The following is a 22,025-nucleotide window of genomic DNA, read 5'->3' as shown; positions in this document are numbered from 1 at the left end:
ACAACCCACAGCCAATAATGGATGGTTTTCAGTAATACTTATTCAGATGAACAATACAATTATTTTTTTCTTGCATTGCACCTCATATGAACACAATTTTGTTGCATGTATTTTATTTTATAAACTTACAACTAAGATAACGTAAACAAATGAAATCTTTTAAACCATAATTTAAACTTTAGTAAACAGTAACAACCAACATAGCGTTAAATGACTGAGTTGATGTCTTTTGTGTAATAAACCAAGTAAAGTATTAAGACACTTTAATTACAGATAAAAAAGTTACCTAAACCTTTATATGCATTAAAATTCATGTGGTTGAGCAAAAGGGACTACTGTATACACACCCAGTCAGTTCACTTATCCCTAATCAAAACAAAATATCTCAATTTTATATATATATATAACTTCTTTAAATATAATGCTTTCAAATGTTTCATATGAATGTGCATTAACATATCAAAATGTTGAAAGGTGATGATATGCATGTAATACTGTATAGCTATCCAACCTAAGGGACAAAGAGTGTGCAACTAAGTAAAATACATATAAAAATAAAATAATATAAAATAAAATGCTATGCCTTTATGATCAAAATTAAAATACAGTACAGTATACCCATACTGTACAGTATATTAGCACAACATACAGCTCTTTTTGAGATGTAAAACTTCAGTAAGATTAAATAATGAGATTCTCGCTGTACAGTGATTTTTAATATACTGTACCTGTTAAGGTTGACTTTCTCTTATCCAGCAACCTTAGGACCAAGGCTGAACCAGATAAAATTTCCTGTTAAATAGAAGGTTGATAATAAATGGTACATAAGTCTACTGCCCAACAATGATATGGATTTCTTTGTTTATAAATTTGACACATATGTACCATGGTGAATATGCAGTATTTAATAAATAAACAAGTACCGATACCAGTAATTTGACAATAGTACATGTAATATTTAATAAATGTATAATTTAAATAATAAATGAAAAATATGTAGAATTCATACATTACAGTCACGGTTGGACACTTGTAATTATAACATTCATGACTAGATGTCCTCCAACATTATCATGTTATTCTCACAGCCTGGCCTCCTAAAATAAATTTCTAATACAGAAACACTTCTAGCTAGTGAATGAAATACAAAGGAAAGTCATGTGTATAATCTCCCTCTCACAGTACAGTACTTAGTCAACTGACCACTCATCACCACTCTGCATAAGCTTGCAAGCAAATCTATCCACTCATATTATTACCACTTGATTACTCATATATGAAAGCAATGAGCATTAAATAATTGTATGAATGCAATAACCCCTTGTGTACAGGGTCCTCTCTCTCTCTCCTGAATAAAATCATCTAGTGTTAGCCAAATAAAATATTAAGAGTGGCATCCCTGTAGTGAAGGGGTGAAAGAATTATAGTATAACATCAGATATCTAGCATTTAATGATCCGGAACTCTCAAGCAACTGGCATTTTTTTGGTGTGGTCAATTTCCACTAAGTAATGTCTAATCCCATTTGAGAAATCAAGAAAATTGGTTTGAAATTGACACCATGTCAGCATGGTCATAGTGTTATTTACCAGTACATTTGAGGTGTTGCGGATATTAGTGACGACCTTGCAAAAACAATGGTTTGAAAAAACGAGGGTCAAAGTTTTTCTACACAAAAATGTCTACCTTATTGTGAGGATAATAATTTTAATACTAGTACTACTAGTAATAATAATAATAATAATAATAATAATAATAATAATAATAATAATACCTGGTCTTTTTTTCAAAAGCGCCAGTTCTTCTAAAGAATTCACCAATGCTCGAAACATCACAAAGTTAAAGAATTGAGAATAAAAAATACTGTACTACAATAAAAAATCATAAAAATTGACAGTTCAACTTCTATTATTCACATACACCAACATGTTTGGGGAGACGGAATGCAGTTATTTTTTTTTTTTAAATATTAAGGGTACTTACTCATGGCGAAGGTAATGATGGCTTGTGTGGATGGATTTATCAGATTTGGAGGTGGGTTAATACTCAAGTTGGTCCTCTTCAGGATCATCCTCATCCTGTAGATACTGAGGAGAGGCCTTGAGGTGGCCATGCCTTCCTGCACAGAGAAGATGCCCTCGAAAAATTGTTTACCTGGTGCAGGAATGTATGGCAAATCTCTTAAGTCACTTATTTTTTTCTAAAGAAATTTTCATTGCACTAGTTTATCTTGGTGGGAGAGATTGTTGGAATAGATTGTCGCTGGCATCCATGAGCCAAACACCGATATTAAACACTCTTGCCCAACATCCACCCTTTGAAATGGGTGAATTTTCCTGATACTGATGATCATCTTGCAACTTGGGACATTGCCTGTTTTCTTCTTCCGATTCAGGAGAAATAATATGAAGAAAAAACAGACTTTTGCATCCCTGCTGAGGTCGTCACCAATAACCCCAATGCCTCATTGTATCCTGCAGAAATACAGAGTATGCAGAATTTTGTGCTTTTTTTATTAAGATGCCCCAAACATCTAAATTGTCCACACACTACAGTACATTTCCTAACACAAAGAAAACAATTACCTTGGGTACTAAATTAAAGGTTTTAGGCAGTTTGATACTGGTGAGTGGGCTGTTCACATTGGTGTCATGCAATGTGTTTACAGCACTTAGTACCAAGAAAATGAGCAGGTCCTTAAGTCAGTTAATGGAGAATATGGAATGATAGCATGTCATAATGCTATTGTAAAACATATTCAAAGCACACACAAATCAACCAGAACCTTCTTGATGTGCAGAGATGCATCAGTTGATGCAGAGCCGAGAGGGAGATTACTCGAACACATATGTCTATTATTAAGTCAGTCACTATCACACCTGATAATTCTTTTATTCATTAAAAGTTTATTGCTTTAGTGTGATAAGAGTAGTAAAAACAGCTGTACTGTAGATGGTTTTGTGGGCAGTTGACAAATGGCTGTGAGAGGGAGCACCTGTTCATGCCTATATATTGTATCTCCTACAGCTCTGTATGTATTTCATGCTTTTTTTAACAATTTCTAAATGTTTCTGCATGAAATATTAACCCAATTACATTATCCCCAAAACTGACCTTTCTGGTGGACAGAAATTTTCCCCCCCCTCCCCCTATTTACATTATTTCCTTTGGGAAAATTGATTAGTTTAGTGTCAATTCACCAAAAGTTCAACTTTTCAAGAATCCAAATACAACCTTATGGTATACATCACATGCAAAGTATGACCAAACATTCTTAAAATGATAAATGTTTTATGAATCAAACACTGATCAGTTCCACATAAAGATGTATGTTTGGTTATAAAAAAAATTGAAGATAGTAACACAGCAATTATCCAAATCTTACAATTTTTTTTTATTATCAATTTGGAAACAACAGAGCTTACTATTACTGAGATTATACCACATACTGAAGATGTGTGTGTGTGAGTGTGTGTGTCAGTTATCTCATTGAGTATACAAACTTCATTTTATTTGAAGTTCGCATGACAACATAAATCAATTGCACTCAATTTCAAAATCTTGTATCAAATCATTCAAATGTTTCTTGGTCTTAACCTTTAAAACCTTAAGGATATACAGTACTGTACTGTGACTGGGAGGTTTGGGATAAATTCCACAAAAATTTTCCTGCCATACACGAGTTTTCTATTTACCAACAAGAACTGACAGCATTAATAGCAAAAATACCTGACTGTATAACAGGTTTGTTATACGGTACTACTGATTTTTCATGTTATCATCATGAATGTTTCAATTCACTGGGAAAAAAAATATTAGAACTCAATGAACAAAGGCGAGTGGTAATAATCTAAATGTGTCTACTGTACTGTAGTATACATATTGTCCATATGCATCTTTCCAAAGTGGTTTTATAAAGGGAACTATCATCTAATGCTTGTGTTCAGAGCTAAGTAGGTGCTAGTTTAACATGTGTAAGTCTACAAATACAGTATCTCTTATTTAACCTTCCAGCAACAGCAGTTCTGGGATGCAATACTGTACTGTATAATGAGCAGATGAGTGAATTAGCGTGACAAAATATTTAGTTTTATTGGGCTGACCTTATAACAACAGGGACAGATCCAAGAATATCAAAGGGGGGTGGGGGGCAATAAGTTGCGGGTGGGGAAACATGACAAGAGAAGTGAGCCACCTAGCCGGGTTATTTTTCAGGGGGCTTACCCCCCCAAATGTTTTTGAAATATGACAAATATCCTTGGCATTTTGAAGCCATGTGCACTTGATATTAGGAGATATTCTGAGGTCAACAGTAATTACTTTTTACTAAAAAAATGCCTGAGTACAATACTGCATTAAAGAAAAAAATATTGGAATTTTCTGATGAAAAAGGGGGAGGGGGTTTCCGGACCCCCCCCCCCCCTGGAACTGCCCTTGTTCATTCAATCTATTCTTTTGAAAAATCAGACCATTTAAATTAGTTTTAGGAACAAATTTACTAGCAAGTAGCTACAGTACAGTATTACAAATATTAAAGTTGTCAATAGAAAATTATGTAGGCTTTGCTAATTTACCTGCGATCAATATTTATTCTGATGTATCATATGATAATTTACCTATGTACATAAGCACAGATATATTTACAGTTTATACAAGTTGTACTATTATTGTGAAACATTAATGTGAATGTAAAATATGCTAAGACAATCATCTTGGAGAGTTAATAGGTATTGTATATTGGAAGTGATACAAGTTGAAATGTGATGTGTACAAAACAATATCTGCAGCTGGAAGGTTATTAACAGACCTGTGTTCATCTATGATAATAACAGTCTCGCATAACATATTTTTTTACCTTAAGTCCTTATAAGCAGTAAAGGAAAGGCAGTTTAAAATAAAATACTGGGACATTAAATATATATTCTGCTGAGCTTAATGTTTGCTTGTGGCTTCCTTGAATTTGTCAGCTAAAATCCTAGGAATGTAAAAACTCTAAATCAACAGTTACATTTGCTTGAATAAGAAAAAAGTTATCATATACGCAAAGTCAAAATATTGCGATATTTTGACTTTGCGTATATGATAACTGTACTTAAAAAATACAGCATAACTTTGAAATTTCATGCCAAATGTTGTGACAGGTTTAATAATTTATACATAAAGTATACTGCACATAGGTCAATATCTGTATATATCGTATAGTAATGTACTCTCTCTCATATATATATATATATATATATATATATATATATATATATATATATATATATATATATATATATATATATATATATATATATATATATATATATATATATATATATATATATATATATATATATATATATATATATATATATATATATATATATATATATATATATACTGTATATATATATAAGGCATCCCCGGGTTACGGAAATTCGCTCTTACGGATTTTGTAAATTATGACCAATAAATTCGGGATACGAACCAAAAATTTACCCTTATGGAAATTGGGTAATTTTTTTTTTCAATACTATTAGAAAAAAAAATTACAGATATTATAAAATTAATTTGTGTGGATTTCTTGATAGTTGCTACAGTAACTCCGATTGCACCACCTTACCTCACCACCTCACCTAATGCAGCACTCAACATCGTTTATGGTAGATTAAATTCAAGTGTTTTGTATATTTATTACCATATTATATCATAAAATAATGAATGTATGTGTTTAAAATTGTTTATTTTCATTTATAAATGTGCTTGTATTACGTCTTTTTGCCAAAAAAAATATTTCCTTGGGAACGCATCTCCAATTATATAATGGAAGTCAATGGGAAAATTGGTTTCGCGTTACGGAAAATTTTTCAAGGACACATACTCTCCATAACCAGGGGGATGCCTACAGTATAAAGCTGCTCTCCGACTTACGACAGGGTAAGGGACCCAAATCTAGGTCGTAAGGCGAAAATGCTTAAATAATACATAGAAAATCTAAAATGGGTGTCTCTTTTTCTTCTCAGTACCACAAAACTCTCACTTTTAAGCTTGCCAGCCATTTTAAAGTAAATTACAAACAAAAATTTTGTCAGTACACAGCGCAATCACTGACGTTGGGACTCGAAAATACGTAATGTGACAAAATTTTGGTACAACTGAGGCGGTCGTAAGTTGAGTAGGTCGTAAGTCGGGGAGTAGCTGTGTGTGTGTATATATATATATATATATATATATATATATATATATATATATATATATATATATATATATATATATATATATATATATATATATATATATATATATATCTTGATAAATCACACAGAAACAACAGCTAACCTGTTTTTCCGTGTGATTTTATCAAGATATATATATATATATATATATATATATATATATATATATATATATATATATATATATATATATATATATATATATATATATATATATATATATATATATATATATATATATAGAGTATAATCAATGACCTCAACAGCCAGGACTCGAACCCTCGACCTTATGCGTGTGAACAGAGATTGCTACCACCTTGCCACAAGGACACTAAAAGCAATCCTAGACTTTGTTATATTTCACACAAAGCCTGTTCATTGAGCTGATGGCGCTGTGAACCTCCAATTGGGGATTGCCTTTTGCCACTTATGTGGTCGGAGTAGCATTTTACCGAATCCAGCTTGGTTTGAAACACGAGGTTCCATATATATTTCATTTAGTCCATATAGCATGCGGACTTTCAACATATAATCAATGACCTCCCCAGCCAGGACTCGAACCCGCAAAAGGTCGAGGGTTCGAGTCCTGGCTGGCGAGGTCATTGATTATATGTTGAAAGTCCGCGTGCTATATGGACTAAATGAAATATATATATATAGAGTATATCTATATATATAAAATTACCACCACATTCAAACAACAAGCCATCAACAAATAAAAATGCTCCTACATAACCAAGTCCTAATATTTAAATTAATAATCATAAATCTGTATTTGAAAAATAATCTTGCTGCCACTATCTCTGATCAATACAAAAAAGTCTATCAAAGCTTGTACTATAAAACTATCATTAGTGGCTTTTCACTTCTTGTACCCAAGAATGGCTTCTCCAACTCCAAAGTAGTACACCATCTGGGCGATCCCAAACAGAGGAGCAATTACAATCATTCTGCATGCTCCACCTTTGAAGAATGCTTGAGGCCCCTCATCCTTCAGAATTGTTCTGTAGAGAAGTGTATTAATGATCAGGTAATTAATCAATTCAAAATAAAAAAATATTATTTAATGCATGTGACAGAAAGACTAATGTTGAATTTCCTTCATACTCATTCACTGTGCATCCAGCACCTCACATGAGCAGACACTGATCACAAACATCTGCCTTAACTTGTTACTACAATACATCCACTAACATCACTAACTCCCTTTCCATGTCCATTCCACATTTTACTTCAGTGTTCATATTATAATTTACTAACTACCTGTAAACCCTTAATAAATTAGCTTTTCCCTTTCATAGATTCCATCAGAACTTTATAAATTCCACTTCTCAAGCAATGATTTTGAAAGTATATAATTTCGGATATTTGTATAACTAATGTACCATATATATCTCGTGGATAAAACTTCATATATGCAATGGTATAATGACCCCTTAGAATGCTGTTTTGGATAGTGCTCTTTTTCCAGGAATGTATCCTGAGTGTTAACTGGGGTATTAACTGTACTGTATAAAGTTAATACAAGTGAGAGGCCAGACCACGGCAAAATAAACTCTATCAACCACAAAAGGTAAGTGAAATTACTCTTTAAACTCCCTTATTTACAATGTTTATTATATCTTCAACGTGTTTTCCTGTTTATGTATTGTTTATTTTTCCTTTGGTTTTTCCCTTATTCAGATTCAACTGACAATTGGCATTAGCGGACCACCTTCCTTCCCTATTAGTCCATAGAATCGAGGTTCTACTGTACTCAGCATTTAAATTCATTCCTGGCAATATACTTTTCCAAAATTCCATCCACTTCTTGATACTCATTCTCACATTAAGATTTTACTTTTTCTCTCTGTGCAACAATCAATTCAATTATTTCGGTCTTCCTAAATTCTCTCCTTGTTTATTCCTTGGGACACAGCAGTCACATTAACCCATCTTTTACACTCCACTTTTAGCTTGATTGACAGTATTCTTAAGAATGATATCCCTTGTACCATTACGTTCCATCAGACGCTTCCACATTTTATCAGCCACACAATACAATCATAAAAAGTTAAAAGTATAATAACAGAAAACTTACGTAATAGCATTCAGGATACCACTGTACTGTGCCTCATTAGCACCTTTGGATAGCAACTGCAATCTTGTTTTAACAACATCAAAAGGGTTAACGGCTAAAGCTGATAATGATCCTGATGCACAACCAGCCAGGAATGAACACCAGAAGACTGCCTCTCCTGTGAACACATGGCTTTGATTAAAGTATTCTATAAAAGAAAAGTAAACATTAATTTCTTAAAATTTCAGAGAAAATTATTTCTGTAAAGGCAACTGAAAAGTATAATGTTTAATTTCTAATTTATAAAAAAGGTAAATTTCACATTGGAAGATTTAATCATTTATACTAAATGAATCATGCACACTGTATTTAAGCAAAAACATACCTGAACCATCAGACTTGCGTGGCCCTAAGGAGTTCAGATGAGCAAAGAGTGGAAAATATACAACGGAAAAGGAAACATCACGTAACATGGTAGCAGTTGTCCCTCGGTACAAGCCTAGAATACCCTTTTCACGAAGCAGTTGTAGGGTGATTGATGTTGCAGAGATTTTTGGAATACTCGCTTGCCCACCTGAAAAATTAATCATTATGTTATTCATCATCATTCTAGGACTGTAAAAACAAGTACTACAGTACTGAACAGTATAGTTTTCCCTAATAAAGAAACAGAAAATGGGAAATTTACCCTAATACTATATCAGAAAGCCATTACTAAATGTATATGAATGAGGGATTGCTGTATAAACTATTGTGATAGTTTAGTTCATATAACCTTCATATGATGGCAAGATTTTTGTGCCTGTTTTAAAATTTTGCAAAGATTAGCATTCATAAAGTGAATCACATGTCTCTCAATCATCATTTTCCTGCTCATACATCAGTAGGGCTATCAGATACCTTTCACTCTTTATGGAAGACACATATATGTTGTCATTAGTGGCAGTCTGCCTTTTGCCATTCCCCCCCTCCAGAATCTCTCTCCTCCCCTCTAGTTGATTGGTCCCCATCTGCTTACTTAACACTCAACCATGACATAACAAATGAAGATACCTTTACAGTACTGGGTTATAACAATAGAAGATACCTTTACAGTACTGGGTTATAACAATACAGTAGAAGATACCCAGGTACCTTTACAGTACTGTACTGTACTGTGTTTAAATTGTTTTTTACTTTTTCATACTTATGTATCCATAGTTACCTTTAATTTGGAAGAATATATTGTAATGTGTAATAAGTATTTTAGTTTTCTCCTCATGTTTTTATGCACACAGTAGCAGCCAGGTTTTCTTGTAGTTGCAATTTAAAGGATTATAACAAAATAGATATACACTATAATAATATAGTACAATATAGGTACAGGCATCCCTAGAAAAACAGAAGGATTAAATTGTAAAAGCATTCTTGAAAAGTTGTCCCTAACTTGAAACTCCTACTTAACAGTTGACTTCCATTATGTATTTAGAGAAGCATTCTTAGACAAAAATAACTCCTAAGACTTTATATAGTACAAATTTAGCTGGAAAACCTTATTTTTTATAAACTTGTTTATGAAAAGGTTCTGTTTCTGAAAACCTTTGTGATCAGAAATACTGCGTATGTAAAACTAATTTTCCCGTAACAAATACTGTATGTACCTGTATTGTGTTATTGGGAATATCCAGTATGTTCCTGGCCAGGAATTCTGGGTGTACTTGGGCTGATTTTTCATACATGAACACTGATAAATCACTAATAATCCAAAAATAAATACAAATATATACAGGGTAGTGTACATGAAATGTAGCAATCTCTTCATGATTTGCTCTTTTGCGGTAATGTAGTATCAGGAATGAGACCCCTGCAAAAAATGAGGGACCACTGTAGCACATAATTTATGTACAAAAAATAGCTCCTCCACACTCAAACCATCCTTTAGGTGACTCAACCCACTTCAGCTTAGCAGTCAACCAGGTGACTCAGTGACATGTGGCTGCCGCTATGCGCTGCGTGAATGCCATGACATCACACTGGGAGGGAGCATGGCCACATAGTTATAGCCCACCGCCTCCAGCCACATACTGTACACACCCATGTTCTTCAATTTTCTTATTTTATAGTTTTATATTATATTTTCTTTATTTCTAAGCCACATCATTTATATAGAGTTGAATAAGTGCTAAAGAAGCCGATTTTACTGAGACAGGAATTTGCAAGGTCAGCCTGTAGCACTGTGCAGTGTAGGATTTATTGGGGATCCTAAGAGTGAGGTCCAACTAACCGGAAAAATTCTTTATCAGGCCACCTCTCAATCTCCGTAAGAGTCGGATAACTGGGATTCTACTGTACTATACCTGTATTCTTGAAATAAAACAGATTACCTGTACTGCTTAATTACATACAGTATCACAAAAACCAACTTACTAGATACTGCCTGAGCTGCAACTCGACCAGCATCTTGTAACTGAATCTTCAAAAGTTCCATTGGTGTAGTTACAACAATCTGACACAAACCAGCCAATCCACCAGCTGCCATTTCACGATGAATGGGAAGTTTACTGAAAAAAATAAAGAAAAATTGGTCATAAAATAAGATTCAACCTGATATTGTTGTTAAAATTAAAATCGTTAAAGCGAAGAATCATAAGTCAAGAGATTGTACATTGAGGGATGCCTGTATTTGGTAAATTTTTTGCTTCATTGTAAAGAAAGTTCCAATTGTCTACAGATGTGTGCTACATGATTTGAAATATATAATTGAAGTTATGAAAATTAAAAAATGTGAATAATATAAGATGGGAACTGAGCAGCCTGATAGGGTGCTCAGCTACCTGGACCACTAACTTGAAGCCATACCTCAATAAATGTGGTTCTGCTCTAACTTGCCTTTTGTTTTACTGAGTAGTCGTACATACCCATCTTTAGTAGTTAAGTGATGACGGAAGTAGTCATTTGCAGTGAGCTTAATTGCTTTTTCTGGCGTGATGAGCAAAATGTTGACACCAGAGCCTCGATACATGCCAAAGTACCCTTCCACCCGATAAGTTTTCTTGAAGCAATCAAGCCTGTGGTAAACACCGATGAATCAAACAAAAGTATGAAGCTAATGAGGAGATGATAAGTCACATATTACTGTATAGCCATCACTTACTGTAAACATGTGCAAAATAACAAAGTTTTCATGTTTGAAAGAGAATGTACATAGTGCCAATGTCACACAAAGTTAAAAAGAAAATAATCTTTGAATTTAAGCATGAGTTTGAAATCAATGGTTATTAAATCAACAATGGAAAATAAAGAGATTACATGTAAAACACTTAAAAAAAAAATTAATAATGTGCTCAAGTAGGAAAGGGTTGTGAAGCTAAAATGAAATGTCATACGCAGTTAAACCTCAATAAATCGGGCTTCAGTATATCAAAATTCGCTCTTTTGCAACTCTTCGAGGTATTCTGGACCACTCCTCTATTCACCTTGAAATAATAATTATGTAAGTACAGTAAATATTTTAAGAAATGGGGGAAGTAAAAAAAAAAAATGAAACGAACAACACTTACACATGGAATACCCTGTACTGTAGATTGGTTTAATCAGATGTGCTATAGGCCTACCGAGAACTAAGACACTGAGTATGTTAGCAGGCTGAGGCTGACTGGGTGTTGCCGCATTTGTCAGGTTTATTTATTTACAACATTGACTCGGTATTATATTCTCATATAATTGGCGTTTTATGTTTCATCATGATTAATATAATATTTTCAATAATAGAGAAAAAATACAATATGTAATTTGTAATACGACTTGAAAATAAAGGGATAAGCTGTATCAGAAGGTATTCACTCAGGATGCCTTCATGTGAAACCTTTCAGCAAATAAATTTACAACTGGGTCACTATAACAAATTGTATAGTATTGGATATGAAAATACCTTCCTAACAACATTATTTACTCCCTTTGAGTGATACATGATGGCTCAATTTGGCTACTGATAAATGAATAAACAAAGGTATAGTAAACCTTCCAGACCTCTTGGATCTGGATTTCACTTGATCTGGAAGACGTGTGGATTTGGCAAATTCATATCTGGTCTCTTTCTCAGTCCATATGCCTCGTTTACTCCCCCACTGCTAAAATGGACCCTGTCCGCATCTCCCGTCACTACTCACCGCATGACGTTTATCGACTACTAAAGCACTAATATAATTATTGTTGTTGTTGTTATTACACTATTTTCATTACTGTATTATTATTTAATACCATTATTACTATTATTAATACCATATTGTTATTGTTATTATCCATACAGTCCATATACAACATTACGATTATCGTTAATGCGCCTTCATCACCCAGTTTATCCGGACATTTGCCACATCTGGTCACTCTCTTTCCCCCAAAATTGTTCGGAAGTTTAAGGGTTTACTGTACATGCACATGCATAATGCTGTTCACTACAATATTGCTAAAGTGATGATAAATATACTACAATAGTATTTATTAAGTGAATAAAATACACTAAGTGATCATAAAGGTATTAATTTAGTTTCAGTCATCCGGGGAATCTTAGGAATTTAGGTTAAGTTTGATACAGTTCCTGGGTTCTGTTGCGAGGTTAGGTTTGGTTGGTTATGGTAGGTTAGGCGAGATCAAAATCATTCAAAACATACAAAAAACCGGTGGAAAAACATAGGGATGACTGAAACTATAATTTTACGATAAATACACTATAATAGTATTCATTAAGTGAAGATGAATACACTACTGTACTGCACTAATTTACGAAGTGTTGAAGACAGACATTGTGGTAAACATGAGTGGTGAAGGAACTAAGCCTATCACCTGTATGAATTCTTTTAGGATAATATTTTATCAACCTGACACCAAATAAACCTAAATGTTATGAGAATTAAAGGTGAAATTGCATAAAGAAGTGCCCACCCAACCGAGCTACCCCGCCCACAGCTCCCAGATATACACTTGTCTCTACATATATAATATATTCCTACACTTATTTGTTCTTACTTTTATCTTAATAGTATTATACAGTGTTGAGTTTTCTCTTTATTCATAAGACAAATTCTGTGGTTACTTATGTAGTGTATAACACTTTACAGTAAATAACAATCATCTCGGTGAAAACAGTTATTGACAACCAGGCTTAAGTCTGATTTTCAACCCAGAGAGTTCCATTTCATGTTTGTTTTATTTGTTGATTTAATAGTGTTTTAATAACCTTGTATAAACTTAAAGACCTTCTTTGCTTTAGTGCAGTAATAATATAACGGATTTTCTTTAAATAGTTCAGATAAGCAGTGTTACCTCACCCCCCAATAGATTCCCATTTTTTGGAGTGGGATCTGCCCCAATTAGTCCATTTTACCGAGGTTCTACTGTACTGGTAGGCTACTAAGGTACACGTAAAGATGCATTCAAAATTAACAGAGTACAGTATACCTGTACCAAAGAATATCCTGCACAATTTAACAACACTTGTAAAAACTGATAAGATTAAAAAACAAAGACTTGAGAGGTGCAACTGGGTGAAATAAAGTGATAAAGGTACACCAGGATGCACCTTGGAGCCCCAAAGTACATACAGTACTGCACAGTATGGTCACATAGATACACTAAGTACTCTACAGTGAAGTTACATCGGTATTCAACAGTAGGAAAATGTAGACAACGCTACATAGTAACACTAGGATACACATTGGAGCCCCAAGGTACACAATGGTACAGGATGGTCATAATGGCACACCAAGGTACACTTGAATAAAGTAAGGTTACACAGACACACCAGGGTATTACTAAATATATAAACCAGGGCACATCTAAGTTCACTTGGTAACAATAGGTTACTGTACATAGGAACACCAGGGAATGCCAAAGTACACATTAATACTGTATATAATACAGGTTTAGGTGAATTTTTTCCCAGGGTCATATATTCAGTTTTTACCTTTGTGTACAAAAAAAAATGTTGTAATGATGAATGGATTCCATATGCACATATAAATTTAAAGTATGAAGGTTTGATTTTTTAGAGGTCTGGGGACCTTTCCCTCTCATTATCATCATCAACATTTTATGACTATTTTCTGCTTGTGCAGGTCAGCCAAGAATACCTGATGGCAGCTCTCTATGCTGCATGGTTTTTTGTAGTTTCTCTTGTCAGGATCCAAACTCTTAATGTTATTTCTTACAATCTCTCCCCATGTCATTCTTGGTCTGCCCCTGACTCTCTTCCTCTCCACATTTAAGCTCATGGACCTCTTGACACGATTGGCCTCATCCATTCTCTCCACATGCCCAAACCATTTCGGCTTGCCTTTATGCAGAACTTCATCAATACTCTCAATACCCAATCACCCTCTTAGCTCTGAACATGGACTCTTGTCTTTCAATGTCACATTTCACATAATGTACATCTCTAGACAATAAAGTCTGCTGTACCTCAGTCTAAGTGCTGTCATAATTTATGAGTAAGTGAGGTACGACTACATTTCTACAAATGTTAAAGAACTTTAAGTGGGTACTTACATGGTCCAAAGCTAAATCATAAGTAATGTATGTTGATATGAACAAGTTCATCTATTTAAACAACTATTGTTATATACATCATTGGTTTTCTAAATTTTATATAGAAAAGTTTCTAATATATAGATCAGGAAAAGCATTTATACATGGCTTTTCATTATAATTTTCACTATTTGTCAGCTTACTAGCCAGTCGGGTTGAATAAATAACCACGAGGGGATCATGTTGCCGGAGTGAGGTTCATAATTGAGTCACAGTCGTCATTCATCTGGATCAATCCTTCTATATATACACAGTACAAAAGTTCCTTAACACATGCTATATCAAATTGATGGATCTTTTATAAAGTTTTAAACTCAGCTGTTTTGTCAAGGAGAGAGTCAGTGTTTGTGTACATAACTTTCAGACTGAATTCATGCACAGTAGTGGCTCCAAACTTGTTAACAAATTCAAACCCTTTGCATGAGCATCGACTACCTCATTTACTCTATTCACCAGGTTATTTATGATTTTGGCCACATACAGTATACTGTAGGTGTGTTCATACATTGACTGTCTCTGCCTGGGTGGGATGTTGCGGGGTTACAGGCCAACTCACTGTTTCCACATGCTCATTCCTTGGGTTCCCTGAGGTTGCACTTGCCTCCATTACCCTCCCCTTGCGTATACTGTACTGTACCGGTATCCCACCAGAGTCCGTCCCTGTTAGTTCTCAATTCCTTTCTCTTCTGCTTCTAGTTCATCAGGAGTTTCTTGTGCTCTTCCCTCTGCATTACTTTGTGATCTGGACTTACAAAAGTATTCTGAAAGGTTGGATTCTAACTCCTTACTAAGTATTTTTGCCTATTGAATAATATCTTACTTTTTTCCTCATAGTTTTCTTAATTTGTTATGCAATATTTTAATCTTTAGTTTTATTACATTATTCAATTCCACATTACTCTTAATCATATTCTATTAATACTGTACTGTATTATTGAAATGCAAGGGTAGCATCTAGGTATTTCAACATAAAAATAGTAATTCTTATGGTATAGTAAAATCGAGAAATAATTTATACAAAAATACAAAAATTTAAACACTCGTTAACTTACATAGAATTATACATGCGTTCACCATTTGGACCAATTTGTTGGTTCTGCAGCCGTGTCTTTACCAAGTCAAGAGGGAATACACAAGTTACTCCCACAATACCAGCAATCCCTCCATTAAGGATCTTAGGCAACAATCTGAAAAAGAACAAAAGAAATTCCATTAATGTATGAAAAATACATTCGGTAAGAAACTACTAAACAGATAAAGTATGTAGCCAAAAGTACAAGAGGGAATGATCCTAAAAATCGAATCTTTAACCAAACTAACTAAGGGCAATTCTTGTACTGTATAGGCAGCAAGTTTGCATGGTTGAGATTCCAGGTTCCAGGACCAAAACTTGTAACTACATTAGAGATCTAAAACTTAAATAAATTAAAAAAATAAAATAAAGCTTCCCAACAATATTAGAATCCTCAAAAGGCAACACTCCGTACAGTGCTACAGTTCCCCCTGGAGGGAGAAGGCCGAGTATTCAGTGCCATACAGCACTGTAAATGGATGTGTACTCCTTGATTCCACCTGTTTTGGTTAAAAAAAAAATGCAGGATCAAATTTTTCAGTTTGCGGGAGGGGATTTGGGTCACTTAATCCCAGTTCAGTTAGAACATAGAATTTCAGGATCATTCCTTCTTTTTTAACCTAGTGCCAGTTTCAGGTAATTTATGTACAGTACTGTATTCATAAGACAGCTAGAATAAGGCAGAACCAATAAGTTCATAAAGCTCACAGAGCACTGCACCCTACTCAATCCATGGATATGCCATGAGAAAAATGAAAAGGACACAAACAGTGGCAAAGCCAAGGGGAGGTGCCCACCTTATGATCTCTGTACTTAATGTTGAACAGTGGCATTTATAATTAATGCCAGTTTATACTGTACTGGCTATTGCAGGAATGGGTTATGAATGGTCTGTATCTGGCATTTATTGGTTTCTGAAAATCTGAAAAAATAAACCATATGTGTGTATTTATCTTCAATTACTGTACTATTGTTTTTTTAATTCACATATTACATATGTACTAACTGTACTGTAGTTAGCCAAAAGTCAAAAGCTAGGAAATCAGTTTTAATGAGAACAGCAGTGAGCCACTCTCTCCTGGACACTTGCCAAATATGTGAAGCCTAAGTATTTATAGCAATAACACACCCCAGGAATCTACTACAGAACTTTAGTAGTAAACAGAATCCTGTGCCAGATCCCCTTACACTCCGCCCCTCCCCCAAAGAAGTTTAGAGAATGTTTTGCATTTCAGGAAATAAAAAGATCACAAACATTGATCAGTAACGACTCAGATTTTTTTTTGTCAGTGGTACCAAATATTTATGAAAGTACAGGTACAGGTATTCCATCACAAATAACTACAGAGATAAACCCTAAGGATCATACTTAATGTTTACATTCCTGTTGAGTTTTTATGAATTGATTGCTCTCTTTCCTTACACTAAAATTTTCAGCCATCATACAGTATAATACTGTATACTGTACACAGTATAATGCATTCATTAAACACACACACACACATTATACTTTACAGTATTCAGTTCATCCATAAATACTTGTATATTAATCATATACAGTATTGTACTGTACAGTACATAAAGAAAACTACTGTACAGTAAACCCTTAAACTACGCAAATGTAAACAACGCGGCCCTCGTCCCTCCACAGATTGCACTATGGGTTGCAGGGGTAGCAGAGGAGGTTATATACGTGTGTCAGACAACTTCCACTACTGGCCACAAGAGGTCTCTACGGTGGCACGGAGGGGTTCCACTGCATCTTAAAGACACAGAATACACACCGATCCTCTTCATATTTCTTATTTTATAGTACAGTATCATATATTTTCTTTATGTCTAAGTCACATTAGAGTATTGAAATGGTTTTTCCACAACTTTTATAGTTTCATTATACTGTATGTAACAATGGCAACATGCATTATCATCTCGCAGGCCACAGCTGACTCCCAGCACGTCACAGAACATGGACTTCTTTAACAATTATTCTACTCTATATAAACAATGTGGCTTAGAAATAAATAAAATATTATAAAAAACAAGAAAACAAAGAGCATGGGTGTGTATATAAGAAGTGAATGTGCATCTATGGAGGCGGTTCTAGCCAATGATATAAAATAAGAAAAATAAAGGGCACAAGTGAGAAGTGCAGTAAATGTCTTATGCAGTGGATTTTTCTTCATTTTTTGGCAATTTTGGCTCCCCGTAGGAGAACATTGCGGTATTGGGTCTTCACGGGCTCTTATTAACCTAACCCCCGCGATGTTTAAAGGTTTACTGTATTAAATTTTAAAGATATGGTGATTTGTACATGTTAACAATACCCACTTAAACCTCGGCTTGTCTCCCATTATGGTGCACTTGGATCACCTTGCAGTTTTATCTGAAATTCAAGAGAAAGGCATTTATATAATAACCATATGTACAGTATACTGTATAAATATTGTGCGTGTGTGTGTCACACTTAATAGGGATAAGCACAAGCATTAATATATATTTTTTTAAATTGATCTCTATACAGTATGGTACAGCACTTGTACAGTATAGGAACGATCATGCAATCATAACATGATATATGTATTAATTCATTACACGCTAAAATGGTTATTGATGCATTTATTTTGAAAAAGAACTTCGGGAAATAATTTGTGAAATTACGGTAAATACAATTGTTAAATTTTGCCCTGCGCTAATGTCCATGTATGGCTTTGCATCTCTCTAATGTCTATACATGGCTTTAAATCTATATATGTACCATAATGTAATGCACAATAATGTACAAGTATAGCTTTACATATTGTGTACTGCACTGTATTGTTTGTGTGGTCACAAACTATGCAGTGTCAAGTTATGGCTGTACGATTATGTACTAGGTACTTTTTTATGTGAGGCTGTACAACTGAATTTTTATGTTGCTGTGTATCTTAAATATGTATGTGTAGCTGCATGGCTGCAAAGCTGTCATCTTATATGCTAAGCTGTGCAGCGCTGATGTACTTTAACATAAATGAGGCAACACACCCACTATTGGTAAATGTTCACTTCTACCTTTAAAATAAATCAGTCAACTGCTGTACAGTATATACATTAATCAGTTAAGGATCAATTTGTAGTTTCAACCAACCACGGCTCTCTAGTTGAGCAATGTGATTTCTGATAGTTTAAACATTTCAATACACCTTTCTTCTATGACGCTTCTCTCGCAAATGACTTAAAATTACCTAACCTCCTAAATGAGGGGCTACCCCCCCCTGGATCAGCCGATATATTTGTCATTTGCAAGGGATACGTCAAAGAAGAAAAATGTACTAAAATGCTTAAACCATAAGAAACCACATTGCTCAACTAGAGAGCCGTGGTTGGTCAAAACTACAAATTTACCCTAATTACATATGCTGTATTATGATGTCCACAATTTATTGTTTATTGAAACAACCATACACATGTACGGTCTGTGAAGCTATATATATATATATATATTTTTTTTTTCTTTTTCTTTCATCTGGGGAATAGCCCACTGGGGCACAGGTCATTGACCCACAACGAGGCCTAGAGTACGTACAGTATATACTTCACATCTGTAAGACCATATACTGTATTTGCTTAAAGTCTGTGGCTGGCCATACATATGCATTATGTCCCTATGTAGCCATGGACTCAATGTCTTTGTGGGAATACACTTGCTTAATGTCTGGATGGCCATACACTTGCTTAACTTCCAAGTGTGGCCATACCCTTGTTTAATTTCACTGTGTGACTATACTGTACACTTAATGTCCCTGCATGGCTACACATCTAGATAAAGCCATACACTTGCTCAACATCCTTATGTACCCATATAGGTATATACTAGGCAGGTCTCTTTACACCCGTTGCCTCTGTTCACCTAGTTGTGAGTGAGTAGGAACCTAGTTGTAAGACGGCTGTTTAAGTCGCATCCTGGGTAATAGTGTAATGCAATAACATGAGGAACAACTGTTAAAGATTTGGGACTTGTGTCCCAACTGGGCCTATGCCCGAGATATGGGTTAGACCGCCCAAACGGCAAGTAAGCTAAGTGGCGAATATGATTCATAAAAAAAAAAAAAAATAACATTTCGTGTTCATGCATCTGTTCAGCATGTTACTGTACACTTGTTATGTCATTTTAGCTATACAACATAAGTATGGCTTTATTTACGGTTGGTCATACACCTGAGGAATGGTTGTGCGGGCATGTAACATTCAGTGTATTAGATATTCATTCCCGACACCTTAGTCCACACTCACCACAAGCATGTGAGAACCACCGCCTGTGATGACCGTGCTAAGGTAACTGGTACAGTGGAGGCTATTACGACACATTCCCGGGTGTTCATTACTCCAGCAAGTGAATGTAAAGACATATTGAATGTGCAAGTTTTATAAACACCCCTGGATAAGATAACCACAACTAAACTGAGGTTTAAAAATGGTAACATGAGGGAAACAGCTGACCCATCATAATATATACAGAAGATCAGCTGAGTGGCAGTAGGTCGTCTGCTGGGAATCTACTCACAATTTTTGCTTTCTTCCTCTTGATAATCCTTTTCCACCAGTACTAATTGACTGCAACATAAGGTTAAATGCAAACGGTGGCATTGTTGAATATGTAATACAGTGTACCGGAGGTTGGATAATATAAACCTTAGGAGACAGAACCTACCTACTGAGACACCGGCTGCTGTGGGAGACTGAGTGGGTGGGAGTGGGAGATCATGCTGCCGGAGGTAGGCACCGTACGATTCATGTAGTACAGTATTGTCATAACACATACAGCATCATTATCAAAGAAAGATATCAATTATCGTAAACAAATATGAAATATCAGCACCCTAGAGTATTGTAAACTCAATAATATAAAATTTAAATATTTATTAAAAATTTCAAAAGGCACTGGTACCATACGTTACTGTGAGGTATACGAACTGAAACTATAATTCATAAAGAAAAAGATGTTCAGATCAACCAACGCACCAATGACTGTCCTCAACATGAATCAATCAAATTATAATTACCAATCAAGCATATCTAATTATATGAATGGTCAAAAAAGTTTATCGCGCAACAAAATATTAATATACCTGGAAGCTTCGTAAAACAAATATATTATTTATAATATACAGTAAGTAACATATATTTATGAATATGTGTACTGATAAAAACACATGTAATACATACGCATTCACAAGTCACCATTTCCCCTCACCCTTCTTCCTAAAAGAAAGACGTGAATTGTAAAGAAGAAAAAATAGACATACCAGGAGTGCGCGTGTCACGACAGGTGCCAAGTGAAGGGGGCGGGAAGCGTGGCACCCGGGGCTCTTCGTGTTTCCCACTTGATATTGAAACAGTTTATTTAGCCAGAAAAAGATAGAGCAGATAATAATAAAAATACTAACATGGCAGAGCCAGTTGAGAGCCTGAGCTCTCTTGAAGGCACCTGGTATATACTTTACATTTATCTCAAGAAAGTACTGTATTATGTCACATTTAGTATCATATGGAATAGTACACGTAACCTAATAAGAACATATCAGAATGTTACCACAGTTATCACTCCGTTATTTATTTATCTGATTTATTTCTTTTCATTTATATTATAATTATATACATACTTTACAGTGGTGTTGATATACATAAATATGATAGGGAGGGGGAGCAGTACAACACGGGTTGGAATAGAGCTGTCAGTTTCATGTCTAGTCGGCACATATAATTATTGCAATGGTAATTTCTGTCAATCTACATGACAATCTATGATATAATGGTTTTGGTGGTACAATATAAGCAGGAATATGAAGTAGGTATTACAGGAATATTAATACTTGTCTTTTACAGAGACAACATAACAACTCCTGTTTGGTGTTAACAGCATTATAAAAGAATATGTTTGTGCGCTCATGAAAAAAATATATATTTCTCAAAAAAGACTTCAGAGACCTATTTACCAATTTCCACTTGCCCTGATAAATTCTTTACGTGCCGGCAGCAACATTATAGCGCTGGGAAATTGCCGAATTATCAGCTGTTGTTTCACGCCCCTTTGGCAGGTACTTGGGCTAGCTTATACTGAGATATATAACATAGA

At 34.6% G+C, this 22,025-nt stretch overlaps 1 protein-coding gene across 3 annotated transcripts; it reads right to left on the bottom strand.

Annotated features, from left to right (window-relative positions):
- Positions 1-6,829: 6,829 nt before the first annotated feature.
- Positions 6,830-20,669, bottom strand: LOC121853777 (mitochondrial glutamate carrier 1-like). Of its 3 annotated transcripts, none has more exons than XM_042348137.1 (8): positions 20,601-20,669; positions 18,242-18,296; positions 15,894-16,028; positions 11,178-11,327; positions 10,687-10,820; positions 8,666-8,854; positions 8,302-8,458; positions 6,830-7,225 (listed from the first exon to the last, which is right to left on the bottom strand). In XM_042348137.1, exons 2-8 carry the CDS (start codon positions 18,262-18,264, stop codon positions 7,084-7,086), a joined length of 930 nt encoding a protein of 309 aa, XP_042204071.1. In that variant the 5' UTR covers positions 18,265-18,296; positions 20,601-20,669; the 3' UTR covers positions 6,830-7,083. The 3 variants fall into 3 exon arrangements, with proteins under 3 accessions (XP_042204071.1, XP_042204080.1, XP_042204089.1); XM_042348146.1 differs by lacking the exon at positions 20,601-20,669 and adding an exon at positions 20,454-20,567; XM_042348155.1 differs by lacking the exons at positions 18,242-18,296; positions 20,601-20,669 and adding an exon at positions 16,711-16,794.
- Positions 20,670-22,025: the final 1,356 nt, after the last annotated feature.

The sequence above is a fragment of the Homarus americanus genome, unplaced genomic scaffold (genome assembly GCF_018991925.1).
Source record: "Homarus americanus isolate GMGI-L3 unplaced genomic scaffold, GMGI_Hamer_2.0 scaffold50564, whole genome shotgun sequence".
NCBI lineage: Eukaryota > Metazoa > Arthropoda > Malacostraca > Decapoda > Nephropidae > Homarus > Homarus americanus.
The sequence above is the reverse complement of the archived record's forward strand: the minus strand, read 5'-3'. Positions and strand labels throughout refer to the sequence as shown.

What these genes read in the sequence shown, in the direction of transcription:
- LOC121853777 (XM_042348137.1), bottom strand. Translation starts at nt 18,264, where the DNA reads ATGGGAGACAAGCCGAGGTTTAA. An exon ending in GGAGACAAGCCGAGGTTTAA is followed by an intron (nt 16,029 to 18,241) that starts GTGGGTATTGTT and finishes GTTCTTTTTCAG; the next exon opens with ATTGTTGCCTAAGATCCTTA. An exon ending in GAACGCATGTATAATTCTAT is followed by an intron (nt 11,328 to 15,893) that starts GTAAGTTAACGA and finishes TGTTTACCACAG; the next exon opens with GCTTGATTGCTTCAAGAAAA.